The sequence below is a fragment of the Chlamydotis macqueenii genome, chromosome 15 (assembly GCF_036417535.1).
Source record: "Chlamydotis macqueenii isolate bChlMac1 chromosome 15, bChlMac1.mat, whole genome shotgun sequence".
Lineage (NCBI taxonomy): Eukaryota > Metazoa > Chordata > Aves > Otidiformes > Otididae > Chlamydotis > Chlamydotis macqueenii.
In genome coordinates this window covers 12,316,728-12,331,563 of record NC_141570.1, presented here as the reverse complement: position 1 = coordinate 12,331,563, position 14,836 = coordinate 12,316,728, and the positions used below count along the sequence as shown (strand labels likewise).

General features: G+C 50.4%; 1 protein-coding gene across 1 annotated transcript; it reads left to right on the top strand.

The window, feature by feature from the left end:
* The first annotated feature begins 1,386 nt into the window (after positions 1-1,386).
* Positions 1,387-13,803, top strand: ATP6V0C (ATPase H+ transporting V0 subunit c). Its single transcript, XM_086759421.1, has 3 exons — positions 1,387-1,765; positions 11,587-11,770; positions 12,970-13,803. The coding sequence occupies exons 1-3, from the start codon at positions 1,690-1,692 to the stop codon at positions 13,172-13,174; spliced, it is 465 nt and encodes a 154-aa protein (XP_086615547.1). The 5' UTR covers positions 1,387-1,689; the 3' UTR covers positions 13,175-13,803.
* The last annotated feature ends 1,033 nt before the right edge of the window (positions 13,804-14,836 follow it).

The window sequence follows — 14,836 nt, the reverse complement described above, 5'->3', positions numbered from 1 at the left end:
TACCAGGCCGACAAACTACACATCCCAGAATGCAATGCTGCAGGAAAAGCAGCCTGGCGATGGTGGTGATCGTGGTCCAGAGGAGGCCACGCAGATGGTGGGAGGGCTGGAGCAGCTCTGCTGGGAGGCCAGGCTGAGAGAGCTGGGGCTGTTCAGCCTGGAGAAGAGGAGGCTCCGGGGAGACCTGAGAGCGGCTCCCAGTGCCTAAAGGGGGCTGGTGGGAGAGGTGGGGAGAGACTCTTCAGCAGGGCCTGCTGTGACAGGACGAGGGGTTATGGGTTTAAAACAGAGGGAGGTAGGTCCAGTCTGGACATCAGGAAGACATTTTTTGCACTGAGGGTGGTGGAGCACTGCCCCAGGTTGCCCAGAGAGGGGTGGATGCCCCATCCCTGGAAACATTCCAGGCCAGGTTGGCCGGGGCTCTGAGCAACCTGATCTGGTTGGAGATGTCCCTGCTCCTGGCAGGGGGTTGGACTGGGTGGGCTTTAACACTCCCTTTCCACCCAAACCATCCTGTGATTCTGTGGTGACAATGGCGAAGGTGGTGGCAGTGATGGTGGTGGCAGCGACAGCCCAGCTCTGCCAGCGCTTGGGACCGGGTCCGTCTCTGGGGTTCTGACCCCAGCAGTGCCCCGCAGCCCCCTCCTCCCGCTGTCCCCGCTTTTCAGCCGTCCCTGCCGCAGGCCTGGCACGCAGCCTGCCCCAGGCCACCTCCTCCGCCCAGCCGACACGTCCCAGCCAGCGGCCGCCGTGGGGCCGTGGCTCTCCCCTGCCTGCTGCGGCGGCGGGGCTGTCTGTGCCCACCCACCCAGCAGAGGGTTTGCCACGCGGGATTTAAATCCTGTTCTCACCGCTCCCCGCCGGCCCCGGGGGAAACGGATGGGCCAGGGGCGCCGGCCGCCATCCCGCGAAGGGGCGGGAGAGGCGCGGGGGGCAGAACGGCCGCGGGAGGAGGCGGAGCGGAGGGGCAGAGGCGCCCAGCGGGGAGCCCAGGGCAGCACGGCCCCGCGGGGACCGGGACGCCGCAGCAGGAACGGCCCGGTGCCCGGCCCCGCCCCTTATGCTAATGAGCGCTGAATCACGCTCAGCTGGACGCGGCCGCCCGGCAGGACTGAACCACCGGGACGGAGGGGAGGGGAGACCGAGTGGAGGGGAGCGGAGCGGGGGTCCGGCGCGGCCAAACGTCCCAGTCGCGACACGGAGCGCGGAGGGACGGGCGGGCTCCGCTCGTCCCCGGGGGCCAGAGCCGCCGTGGGAGCGGGGAATCGGGGGCGGGGGGAGCGGGAGGCGGGAGGACGCCCCCCAGCCGCGGGCGCGTGGTGGCGGCCGAGGGCGGGGAGCTCGGGTCACGTGACGGGCGGGCCGCCGCCATTTTGTCCTGCGGAGGCAGTATTTAGGGCGCAGCGCCGGGGCTGCCGCGCATTGGTGCTGAGACGGAGCTCCGCGCTAACGCCATCTCGCCTGCCTGCCCTATCCCGCCTGCGGCCGGCCCCCTCCCTCCCACTGCCCGCAGCCGGCCTCCGCCCCGTCTCGCTTCTTCTTCCCCCGCGCCCTCCTCGCCTCCGCCATTTTGTGGCCGAGCGTTGCCTGCGGAGGACCGGCGCCGCGGCGGAGCCTGCCGCCTTCCCCCCCCGCCCTCTCGCGTTCCCGCTCCCAGCGGCGCCTTGCCCCGGCCCGGGCCGCACAGCCATGTCGTCCAGCGCCAGCCCCGAGTACGCCTCCTTCTTCGCCGTGATGGGCGCCTCGGCTGCCATGGTCTTCAGCGGTGAGCACCTGTCCGGCCTCCCGGGGGGTGTCGGGGCCCGAAGCTACCCGGGAGGGGGGTTGGCACTCCTTTCCCCATCCGCCCCGTCCCTTGGCGGGGCGCGATCCGCGGTGGCGAGCCTGGCGCCCAGCTGGACAGGGCGTCCTCCCGGTCGGGCCGCGGGGGGCGGAGGCGGCCCCGGGCGCGGGGATGCGCCCCCCCCCCCCCCCCCCCCAACCTCAATCCGGGCTACCGCGGTGCGGCGGAGGGGGGTCTGCGCGGGTGACGTCAGCGCGGAGCGTGCCGCCGCCGGCGGAGCCCCCGCGCCCACGTGACTGCGGCGGCGCTGCCGCCCGCGCGGCCCCCAGCCCCCGCTTGGCCGCGCGTCCGGGCCCACCGGGTGGGGGGGCAGGGGCCTTGGCAGCCAGAAACCCCGTGTCACCGCAGGTCCAGTCCTGGCTCGGCGGGGGCTGCGGCAGGCCCGCGCGCCTGGGGGGCTCTGGCTGTTTCGGCCGTCGGTCTGCCCCGGTCTTCCATAGGAGTCAGCTTCTGGGGTGCTCCTGGCAGGGAGGGATGGTCTGGCTGTCCTAGGGCTGGCTGCAGCACTTCTTCCGCTGTAAATAGGACAAAGGTCCTTTTTAAAGCAGGCCTCGGATAATGCAAGGACAATTTTTAATGGGATTCAAACCTGAGTATGGAAGCATTTTAGGAGGGCCACGAAGGTGAGAGAGGGCTGGAGCAGCTCTGCTGTGAGGCCAGGCTGAGAGAGCTGGGGCTGTTCAGCCTGGAGAAGAGGAGGCTCCGGGGAGACCTGAGAGCGGCTCCCAGTGCCTAAAGGGGGCTGGTGGGAAAGGTGGGGAGAGACTCTTCAGCAGGGCCTGGTGTGACAGGACGAGGGGTGATGGTTTTAAACTGAAAGAGGGGAGATCCAGGCTGGACATAAGGAAGAAATGTTTCACGCTGAGGGTGGTGGAGCACTGTCCCAGATTGCCCAGAGAGGCGGTGGATGCCCCATCCCTGGAAACATTCCAGGCCAGGTTGGCCGGGGCTCTGAGCAACCTGATCTGGTTGGAGATGTCCCTGCCCCTTGCAGGGGGGTTGGACTGGGTGGGCTTTAACACTCCCTTCCCACCCAAACCATTCTGTGATTCTATATTAATGGCATTGAAAGGAACCAGTAGGCTTTTGACCCTCCCTTTAAAATAAGAGATGCAGAAAATACACAAAGAGGGGAGCTCATTTCTAGTGTATGTTCATCCATCTGCATCTTAAGTCATTGAGGTTCAGTGCAGAGTAAACTGGGTCATTCTGCAGTATCACTCTCCCTATTGAAGAATGTTTATGCAGAGACCTGTAAGTGGCTTTTTACACTAGGAAGAGCATTGTATGGTGCCTTGTCTCTCTCTTGGAGCGTGAGTAAACCTTCTGCAGAAAATGACTGCTGCTCCTGACTGAGCACTTACTGTTTTCCTGATAGGTGCAGACCTGCAGTTCTGTTTGGGATGTAACATGGAGAAGGCTTTAGCTATTTTTTTCCAAATGCAAGTGTTACAGTAACTAGGAATACAAGCGGTCAATCTGGTTTTCCCTTCTGAAGATTTAGCCAGTGCTTCCACATGCGTGAGCATACTGACTTCTCTTCATCTGCTATCTAATTTGGCTCCCAGCTGAAGAATCAAAGCACTCAAGTATTGAATTGGCTGTAGCTTGAGTGTGCTTGGAGTCTCATTATATTATAGTAGTAGATGATAGCTGGGTATGTGAGGCAAACTTGTGGAAACTGCTCTTGATTGATAAGTGTTATAGATTAAGCTGTGTATATGGTGATGTAGACAGTGGATCAAAACCAGATTTTGAGAGGAAGCTGACTAGCGATGCTGGTGTTGGCACCAGTGACTGGTTTCCCGCTAACCATGTTCTTGGCTTTAATCTTTGCAAAAAAAAAAAGGTTGTGTTTGGCTGGCTCAGTCTGTACCCAGTATGGGATGCAGATGTTCTGTGCTGAGGGCAGTTAGTGACCTGCCACCTCGCAGTTAAAGCATTGTGTTCACACTTGGCAGGTAAGGACTTGTCTGGAAACAGTATGGCTGGAATGCTGTAGGAACCAATGTTGGGACTACTGACCTACCTCTCGGCTGATGAAGATGATGAAGGAATAGACTAAAACCTAGTTATGTTGGGAAACCACTCAGCAGATCACTAGCTTTTGCAAAATGACATTGGGTAAGGTCCTAAATGCTGAGCTTTCCTTCTGAGGAAGGAGTCACTAGATTTCTCTTGCAAAATTGAACTCAGAAGCCGAAGAACATGGTTGTATGGTCTTTTAGACACTGGTTTTGTGATATGCAGGCTTGCTTCAGTGGAGGCATCAGTGAGGGGTGCAAACTTGAGTCAGAGTTTTAATAGAAATTCAAAGTGTTGCTTGGCATGTTCAAACTAGAAGGGAAGCATTTCCTAGAAGCTGTGGGATTGCAAGTTGAAGGGGAAGGGTTGAGTTGGGTGGTTCAAAGCGCGTGCTTAAGCTGTATTGTTGAAGGCTTGGTAACTATCACATCGCTGCTGGTACATGGCTGGTCCTTGATGCAGAATCCGTGTCGGATGGCTGTCATACCAGCAGGTTGGAGCCATGCAGCTAGCCTCTCACTTAGGACCCAAGCACATCTGATGGGTTTGGTCACTGGAACAATAGGCTGTAGATACTGCTGATCCAAGATTATTTCTTAGTTGTGAACATTACTGAACTGCTTGTTTTGGGAAGCAGCGTGCATTTTTAAGGCAATATGGCAGAGGCGTGAATAAAGGATAAACTGAAACTTGCAGTGTCATGTAGCTTTCCTCATAGAGATGTGACCCAGAGCATGTCCTGATGTTAATTGAGCATCACTTGTTAAAAGGCCACCCTGATTTAGAAGCAAGGAGCTAAGGTCTGTCTGGACAAGCAGTGTAAAACTATATAAAACTGTCCTAGGTCAGTGTTAATTAGAGCAGTGATCATGTCTGACTCATGCTGTATCTAAAGATCAAATTCTTGTGGAGCTTGTAGTTCTGAGGCCTGTTTCTAGTAAACATGTTCAAGCTCTATACTGTCCACGCCAGTTTGATGTGAAAACAAGCAACTTTATGCAGTGCTGTTTGATGTTTGAACATTAACTGCTGATGGTAGATAGCAGAACTTGTTCTGGTCAGCCAGTACTGATGGCAGCTAGAAAGACTACAGCAGGCTGCTGTGACCTTGGCTATCTTCGAGCCTGCTCTTTTGCTGATTACAGCTTGTTCTGACAGTCAAGGTTCCTCTGTTTCCTATGTGTAAAACATGGGGCTGGCTCAGTGTCAGATGCTGTTGAGTGATCAAATTATTGTGGCTTTTCCATGCTACTTCAGCGTGCCAAAATGGAAAAGCATGGTGTTGGGCAAAGCTGGCCGATTCTGGGCTTGCTGATGCTCTGTGTGGAAAAGTGATGTCCCTGGTGCACCTCACTGTGGGCTCCACAATGTGGTAAGGAGTTTTATTTAGACCTGGGCTCTGGATGGGTGTTGATTGCCTTCAGTACTGCTTCACTACTGAGCATCTGGAAGACTGCTAATGAAGAGAACTCTTGCCAGCAGTGGTAAGTGTGTCCCACTTTTCATTGTTGCTGCGGAGCTAACGAAATGGTAGCTGTTATTTTAAACGAGGGCTGCAGATTTGTGGCAGTTGGTTAGCTATTAAGGGACCTCTATGGTGAACTTGCTGCCTCAGAACATCTAGCTTGATGCAGCTGACAGCCCTGTGCAGTCTCATTCTAGAAAGCATCAGACTATAAAAACCTGCAGCCTTGAAGGCAAATTACACCTGTGCTTCCTGAAATACTGTATCTTGAGGAGAGGGGAGGTGGTAGAGAGGAGAGCTGCTTGCTTCTCAGTAAGGAGCTGTGGACCTCATCCTAAGAGGAGCTTGCAGACTCCCTAGCTGTAGCTTGCAGGTGAAAATGAAATGGCATAACAGAGTGCAACTTAAGGTAGTCTTCTGTTCCAAATCATTAGAGTACTTGAAAGGCATCATGGTACAGGCAAGGAAACTTGGTGGGTCCGATGTTTGCGCTACCAGACTGTCTACAGTAGAGAGGCTAGCTTGAGCATTCATCTTGAGCAGCAGGTGAATGAGTGGACTGTGAAGTGTTTTAACAAGAGTAAACCAGATAGGCAGTATTTCTACAGCTCAGTTAAATTAAGGCAAGACATCTCAACAAGGGCATCATTTCCACTGAGTAAATGCTAGTCTTGAACATCTGAAGACTAGATCAAGCATCACTATAAAACAATGGCTCTACAAAACTTGGCTCAAGCAGATATGCTGCTGCTTGTACTGTGGCTTCCAGGTGTACCTGATGGGACTCCTGTCTCACCCTGAAGTCACTGTACACTACAAAATCTGCAGGTACTTCCCCTTTGGGAGCATTCAGAGCAGCAGTGGAGAGGAATGCCACCTGCCTCAAGACCTCTTAGTCAACTTCCTTTTTTCCCTTCCTAAAACTAGCCTCTTTCATCTGTCCAGACCCTGAGTGATTTCAGGCAGTGGTTGCAAGCTGAAAAACTCTCCAGGCTGTTTGGTGATAACTTGAAACAATGGTTTCACAGAACTGCATGCTTCCACCAGCTTGCTGTCCTCACCAAACAGTAAGGTGTAACTTGCTGAACTCGCTTCCTTCAGACTGTGAATCTTGTGAGCACGAGGCTTCAAGTCAGGCTAGTCTGGCCACAGGAGTCTGCGGGATGCAGTCAGATGACCTTGGCTTTCCCACGCTTTGGAAGTGAGGCAGCTTAGCTGTAGGTGCCTGCTGGTGAGTGCTGTGAGCTGCTGTTAGACCAGCTAGGTGAAGAGGGGTCCTGCTAACTGGTGTAACAAACTGCTCTGCCAGTCAGTACCTGGAGTACAGTTGTCCACCCAGCCTGTGAAATGGATCATCTTTAAGGTTGCAAGGGAGCTTGTATGATGCTACAGATGAATAACAAGTGATTAGACTTGTTGTTTGCAGAAGAGCAAGCCTATACTCTGTGGTGTGAAGCGTCAGCCTTACCATACTTTTAAAAAAATCAAACATTGGCTTTGTGTGCTATGTCAGGCAATCCAGAGTACCAATTGCTCAGTCCCAGCTGCTTGGACAGTTGACTGGTAACTCCTTTTTCCTTTGGGCTGCTGCAGCTTGTCAAGGAGCTGGGAGACTTCTAAGTTCTCAGATCTACTGAACAAGAGTAAATGGCCTGCTGACCTTGCAGGTTATTTTTGATAATGCTGTAAGCTGGCAGTGCTAGGCTTGTTTGAAATCCCCACACCCTCTCATTACATCAGGAAAGAACAAAAAGCATGCTAATCCTATACCGGGTGACTCCCTAAAGATTTTCAAAGTCTACAGCTTCCTGTAGGGCTGCTTATCTGTTTACCCCTCCGGTTATCATGGGGGACTGGCTCGTGATCTGAATTTGCATAGGCTGCAGATACAGTTCCGCTAATGTGGCTGTCTCTTCCGTAAAGATGCAACTGGGTGTGTAGCAACAGGGTTTTTCCAGGATGGCCCTGGAGCACCCATTACAGTAATCTGAGGGAGAGCTGTGTTAGTTAAATGTGGTGATGTTAGAGGGGCCTTGGAGTAGCAGTGAGGAGCAGCCTGTTTCTTTGAAGATGCCCAGGTTTCTGGCATAGCAGAGCAAGGACTGTACTTGACCTGGATATCACCTCTGACAGTTCTGTGACCGTTTAAGAACAGCCTGCTGAAGGATGACCAGGCATTGAGGTGAATTGATGCCGGCTGTCTGGTTCAAAGGAAGCCTACCTACTGCAGAGGGCAGCCCATTTGAAAATAGATTAATTAGGAGAGGCTCCAGATATAAGCGCTCATCAGAATGGGCTTTGGGATTTGCTATGGTATAACCTGTGGTATTTAATTGAAAGTTTGACCTCTGTTACTGTCTCACTGCAAGGAAATCATGCCTTTTGGTGTTTTGGAAATCCTACACATTGCAGTGTGAAAACCTGCTTCTCTGTGGTGGGACTGGCTCTGAGTGGCCCAAATGCTGCCAGAGTGTGTGGCGTGTTCCCAGCCACTATCATTGGGCTGAGCATGTCTGAATGTATTGCAGCTGCTGAAATGGCATCTGTGCAGACAGTGCCCTGGCTTGAAGGCTCTGGATGTGCTCACTGCCATGGGTGCATATTGGTCGTCAGAGCTTTGCAGAACCAATGCAAGGCTGTTGGTAATAGCCCCTCTTTATATTCGGGGAGTGTCGTGTGAGGTGACTTGCATCTAAGTTAGCTGCAAGATTAACATTCTTGGTGCATGACCTTACTGAGCACTTTAACTACAGCTCCAAAAGATTGGTCCTAGTACTTGGACTAGCACTTGATCTAAGCTGCAGGCTGCTCAAGTACTGACAGTGAATGTCTGAGGCAAGGCTCTACTGAAGGTCCTGGGAGTGGCAAGACTACAACTAGTCTTCAATCCTTACTGAAGCTATTGCCTCTATGGCAACCTGCTTTCTGGTTCATACTTCATCTTGGAGCTGTGCAGCCATACTACCTGTGCTACCACTTTTGACTAACAGAAAGTAACAGTGATGGTGAGGTGCCAGGCAGCACATCCACAGTCCTGTGGGAGTGTGTTTTGCCCCCAGGAGCAGTACTAAATCAACTCTGGTTTGTGAGTTCAAGGAGTTGCTCTTCAGAAGTATTTCCAAATTGAGTTAACCCTTGAAACAGGCTTGCTGGGAGTAAGGGGTCTGGAATGACGTGTAAAGCAACTTCTCTCTATTATAACACATGGAACTTATAAGTGGCACAGTTTCCGGTTGTAGACCAGAATGGCTTTCTTCTGTGATAAAGCTAGGTAGGCAAAGTGCTGCTCTGGCTGCCAGGTAAGTATTGATAACTCTGTGTTTGTATGCTTTAAAGGGAGTGTTGCAGCTTAATTGAGCTGTATGTTAGAGGTGATGGAGCTGTGTGATCTGAAGCAGATATATGGAGTCTTGGTGTGTAGCAGTGGTACAGCTCTTTCCATTTTCCCTGTCTTCCACATGGATCTCTTCAAACTGTATTCACTGAGAAGACTTTTGGAAAACATGTCCTTCCAACTCATCAGGGGTATTTAAATGTAGCATATGAACCATATGTGCTTCAAATGTTCACAGCTGCTGAGAGGTGCAGGTTAAGGTGTGCAGGGGGATTGACAGAAGTGCCAGATGGCCCCTAAGTGAATAGCTGTGCCATTAGGTGGCTGTGCCATGGTGGGAAGTGGCTATTGTCTTTGTCACCTGGACTGTAATATTGGGTTACTGGCAAAGGTGCAAGGAGAACGTATCAGGTGAGGAGCTGCCTGGTAAGATGCTGGAGATGCAGCTGCAGTGTGAGCCTGTTGGTCAGGATGCTGATAAAGACCTCACTGGGCACAGATGTGCCAAGCTCTGAAGCTGTTTGTGTAGTGCCTGTGAGTGTGCACCAGTGGGAGTGTAATACATCTTCAGTGCCATCTAAAACGGTGTTGTGAAAACTAGCTGCCACAGTGTCCATGTTGACTTTATTTGTCAATATGACTAGACAAACTTCAAGGTGTAAAGCTCTTGCCTCTTCCCTAGAATTGGGACTTAACTGAGAATTTACAAACTTGTGCGGGTCTGCCCCTCCCCAAAAGCTTGAGCAGGCTGGCTTTCTGTAAGTGAGATTACAAAATCAGCTTCTGTAATCCATTACTGCATTAATTGCAACACCTTTAAGTAACTTCAGGCTTGGAGGAAGTAATGACTGATCTAATTTTTAGTAGTGACCTTCTCTCAGGAGCCTCTGCATTGCTGGAGAGGTTTATAAAAGACTCCAGACAGAAGTGGCTTCTGCTGAATGCGAAGGCCAGTCTAGATAGTGGTATCAAGATTCAGGCTAACTTCCAGTTCTTAAAGATGCTTCATCCAACAGGAAAGGTTCCTAGTTCAAGTTAGTGACTTCTTTCTAGACTTCCTAGAGGCTAGATGCTGTAACAGTACCATCACAGATACTTCTAGCTAAGTCTGTGTACTAGTTTCCAGGCTCAGCTTACATTTGCAGGCAAAACCTGTCTTCTGCTGTTGGCTCAGGCTTTTTTTAAGAGGGATTCTTGTTCTGAATTGCACTGAATAGCCCTTTACATCTGACTTGGTGACAGTCAAGGTTCAAGAGCTTTGAGTACAGAACCAGGTTTTAGTTGATAATGAGGCTTTCCCTTTAAGTTTTTGTAGCTAAAACTGAACTTTCTTCTGATAGTGAGTCTTGAGTTAGTGCAGTGCTGCTACCTTCATTAATCTTCTGAAGTTTCTTAGTGTAAAGCCAGGAGGACTACTGGTCAGTTCTTAACTGTCCAAAGATAGGCTTTATGTAAATGCTGAGTGGGAAGCAGGAAAGTACATGTCCTAAACCTTTGAATACCTCCCAGCAACCCGTTTGGGCAAGGTGCACCATCTCACACTGGGATGCTGGTGCAAGAGGCAACTACAGATCTTTGTGGAAGAAGCAGCTCTCCCTTGTAGAAACCTTAGTTTTTAAGTGGATGGAACAAACTCAAATAGTAAGCCTCTGAACAGGACAAAGATTTGATATCTTCATGGTTTTAATATTCCCCAGTAGTCTTTTAGAGCAGGCAAGAGGATTTTCATGCTAAATAGGACTGTTACCTCTGGTGTCTGAAAGGGACACTACCTACACTTCAACATACCTTACGGTGCTACTTCAAGGACTTAGTTCTGGATGGCTGCTGGCCTGCAGATCATCTCCTGGGTGATGGTGAGTACAGTCTATAGTTAAGGAGTTCCTAGAGTGCTCCAGAGCAAGGCTGGAAGGAAAGGGGTATTTTCAGCTACTTTAGAATCAAGGAAGGAGTACTTGTGGAAGGTTTTGTGAGACTAATGCAAAGTTTTCAAGGCAGAAGTTACTCTTTGGGATAGTGCTTTGGGACTTTTCTAGTGTTCCTCAGTTGGAGGTGATAAGCCCATGTTCTGCTTTGAAAACCAAGCTTCGAGATTCCTGTGTTGACCTCTGCATGCACATGTGTTTACACGAGTGATCAGTGAACCTTAGGGGTAAGGTGGTGGTGGTCCTCTGTAGCCTACAAGCCCTACTCTATTTTGTGGTTCCAGTAGTTGGATTAACAAGTGTTTGGACCCAGATCCTTCTCAGGTGAGGTTATTGACACATGAAGAGGATATTCCTTTCTCCAAGGAATGAAGTGCAGTGATATGTGAGTCTGTTGCTATCTCAGTATGTGTCTGATGAAGCTGAAATGGCATGTTAACCCCAGGCCAAAGCATAGGCAGATGGATTTTTGTGGAAGAGGCCCCTTGAAGGTGACTTGTTAAACACTGGGTGCATCCAAGAACTCAGCCCCAAGTGGCTCAAAGTTCAGTGGCTGTAAAACCTGTCTTTCAGTTGCAGTAAAAAGACATACTTTGCTGTATTCCTCCTGCAGTTCAGCCGAGTAGTGCCTCACAGCGTGGGCTCTGGGAGCACAAATTCTGAAGTAATGAGGTCAGATTTGAACCTTGGATTCCTAATCAGGGAGTGAATGTCTGCTGGGGAGAACACCCTGCAGTTAAGCTAGCTTAGAGAGGGTATTCTGTTACCAGTTCTGTTTGAACAGCACCTTTAATTATCTAGCTTTGGTCTAGGACTCTGGATAGGTCACTTCTTTATCTCTTAGGGGAATATTCCTGGCTGACAAACCAAGTAATTAAGTGACTGCATTAGTTTTGCACAAATCTTCCTTGTGCTGACTCAACTGTTCTAATACTGCAGCCTAGTGAAGGAGTTGGTGTTTGGGGATGTCTAATGCATTTTATTTCTCTTCCAGCCTTGGGAGCTGCATATGGAACAGCGAAGAGTGGCACGGGTATTGCAGCCATGTCTGTCATGAGGCCTGAGCTCATCATGAAGTCAATCATCCCTGTTGTCATGGCGGGTATTATAGCTATCTATGGCCTCGTAGTGGCAGTCCTCATTGCCAATGCCCTCTCACCCTCCATCACGCTATTCAAGTAAGTTGCTGCATCTGCTGGTTTTGTTTCAATTTGTCCTGTTGCTATTTTGATACGGCTGGGTTTTGCTCAAGGCTCCATGCTCTGAACCTGGGCTTAGAGTGTGGACTGGCTTTCAGCTCTGCTGCCCGATGCCCCAGCGGTAGTGCTGCCTGAATAGTCTGCTGTATTAGCCAGCAGATCAGACAGCACTGCTAGAGGTAATGCAGTGGTTTATGGCTTGGAAGAAACCATGGACAGGCGGTACTGGGGTGGGAGGCCCAGCTTGCTTCATGGTGCCCAGTTCTAGACCTGGAATACTGACTGTATAATCAGACTACCTAAGTAGTTCTCCTGTTGCCTGGGAGATGCAAGTGAATAATTAATATTGCTTGCTGCTTTACGTGCTGGTAAATCAATCCTCAAGCTATACATTGGGCCTCTACAGCAGCCACACCAGAAACTTAATCTACCCTTGACTTTTGAGAATGGCTGGATCAGGCTTGATTGAGACCTCGCAATAAAACAATGCTGCTGAGGTATCTGTGTCACTGTACCAGCTGGAGCCGATGAGCTGTGTGGTTGGCCTAATAAGTCACGATTTAAGAAACAGCGGGTACTGATGCTCCTGTGCAGTTACCATGCGGCCAGATACTGACTGGGACTGCCCCTCAGGTACCCCTGCCTGGAAAACCAGGCCATTCCTCTCCAGCTCTTGCAGTGCAAGAGGCTCCATCATCACCCGGCTGTGCTATGGCTGTAGGTTGCTAAAGGTGGGAGACAAAAGCAGCTCTTCACAGGATACACAGCACTGTGGGACAGGCGTTACTGCCAGTGCTAGCCCACCTGGCTGGAGCAAGTACAGCTCTGGCAGCATGCTAAGCTGCAGCTGAGTGAAGTGGCTACAGACAAGCTGGGTGGCTGTGTGAACTCGCGGGCTGGTAGCTTAGCTTACTGTCTGAGCCATCCCTGAGTATCAGCTAAAGATCTTGCATAGCTGCCCATCTTTTTAAGTATCCGAGCTAGGAGTCTCAGGAAGCATTTGCTTGTGAGATGTACTCTGCTTGCTTAGAGTATAGAAGCTCTTTTTGTAGAAAAGAGGTTCCCTTTAAATGTTAATTCTTACTTGCTTTGGGGAGAGGAAAAAAAAGTAGCCTGAAGTTGAAGGGTTGGGTGTCCTGTTGCTTGCCACTGAAACTCTTTTCATCTCTGTCCTACAGGAGCTTTCTTCAGCTGGGTGCTGGCTTGAGTGTGGGCCTCAGTGGTCTGGCTGCTGGCTTTGCCATTGGCATTGTGGGTGATGCAGGCGTACGGGGAACAGCACAGCAGCCCCGGTTATTTGTGGGCATGATCCTGATCTTGATCTTCGCTGAAGTCTTGGGTCTCTATGGCCTCATTGTTGCCCTTATCCTCTCCACAAAGTAAACCTTGCGGTATGATGTAAAGAGATGTAACAAATCCACATTTAAAAAAAGCTCCAGAAAGAAAATGGTCTTTCCAATGTGTACAGTTGTCCCAATTTGGTAGTTGATCTCTTGTAAATGCGCAATGTATGTTAGTGACTTGTCTGTCCTGTGTGTACTTCAATATTAAATTGGATGGGCTGCTCCAAGCCTGCTGCATGGCTTGGGGTGGCCTGTGTGCAGTTTTCCACCCATTGCTGTTAGTACTTTATGTATAAATATGATCTAGAAATGTAATTTTTTCTCTTCACTGGATGTTTATTTATAAAAGACTTGACATGTTCATACATCTATGGAGCAAGGATTTTCAATTTCCCATGCTATATATATTAATCTTATATATAGGTAGATTACACTGTGGGGTCAATTGTAAGTGCAGAGAATTCCTTGGATGTAACTTTGATTCTAAAGATTGCTGTAGTGTCCTGGTATTGGAGTATGAGAATTGTGTTTTATTACAGCAATTGTCCGAAACACTCTTGTGTTTCAGTAGTAACTGCGTATGCTCCGGCATCAGAGTCGTGCACCCAGTGTTGGGTTACAAACTGATATCATGTTTCCGAATAAAACTTCCTCACTACATTGCTGTAATGAGCCCTCTGCCTCTGATTTTGTGCTTTTGCTGCTCCTTTGGGAAGAGGAGGGGTTCCTTTAGGGGGAGGCAGGTTCTTGAAGTCACTGAGCACCATGCAGAACTGATGCTGTCATCACTGCTAAACCTCCTAACCTAAACCCTCCTGCGCAAGTAGCAGTGCTGTTTCCAGCTGCTGCCCATGGGCAGTACTTGTGGTGAGGGGTGGTGCCAGGCTGTGGCAGTTCTGTGCTCCCCTGATCAAGCAGCACATCCCCGCTCTGGCACGTGGTAATGCCATGTAATAGGCGGTGCAGACAAGGTCAGGGAGCAAGGCTGCAGGCTTCAGGTGACAAGGGATGGGAGCTGCTGAAGAGCCTTGAGGCAGCTTCTCCTTGTGATGGCTCTGCAGAAACTGAGCTGGTTGGAAAGCTGCCCTGTTAGCTGCAATTGCCTCTGAAGTACCTGAACAATAGTCTCATCAACAAAATGGCTTCATTCAAGAACTCATATTTTTAATTTGGAAATCAGGAGCACTTGAGCTGAGAAGTTCTGCTTTTGCAGCTTGTGAATGCTGTAGCAGCCTTCTCTTGTCCCAAGGACTGATGAATGTTGTGAAGGAACATTGAAGCTCGTGTGGGAAATGGATTTTGGACCCTTACAAATGTAGAGCTTGTGCCAAATTGCCTTTGGGGGAGTATGCTACCTTAATCGTAGTTGTACAGCTTAGAGAACAGGTCATGCTTTACCTTGTTCAAGCCCAAATGTTAATATTACACAGATACCCAGTAGTAGTGATGCCTTTGTGATCAGGCAGAGCTGAGGAATATGGTGTGGTCTGCTGGAACCTCTTCTGGCAGCCTCGCTGGGAAGGGAGGTGTGGTGGTGTATGTGTATTCCACCCATGTGTGTACCTGTGCAGCAGACAAGTCTGGTGTAAGTATGATGAAGAGCTATGGCCAGAGCATGAGACATTCACTGGAGCTATAGCTGGAGCTTCTAACCTGGCAGGAGTGTTCACCAGCCCAGGCCTGGTGGCACCTCATGCACCTT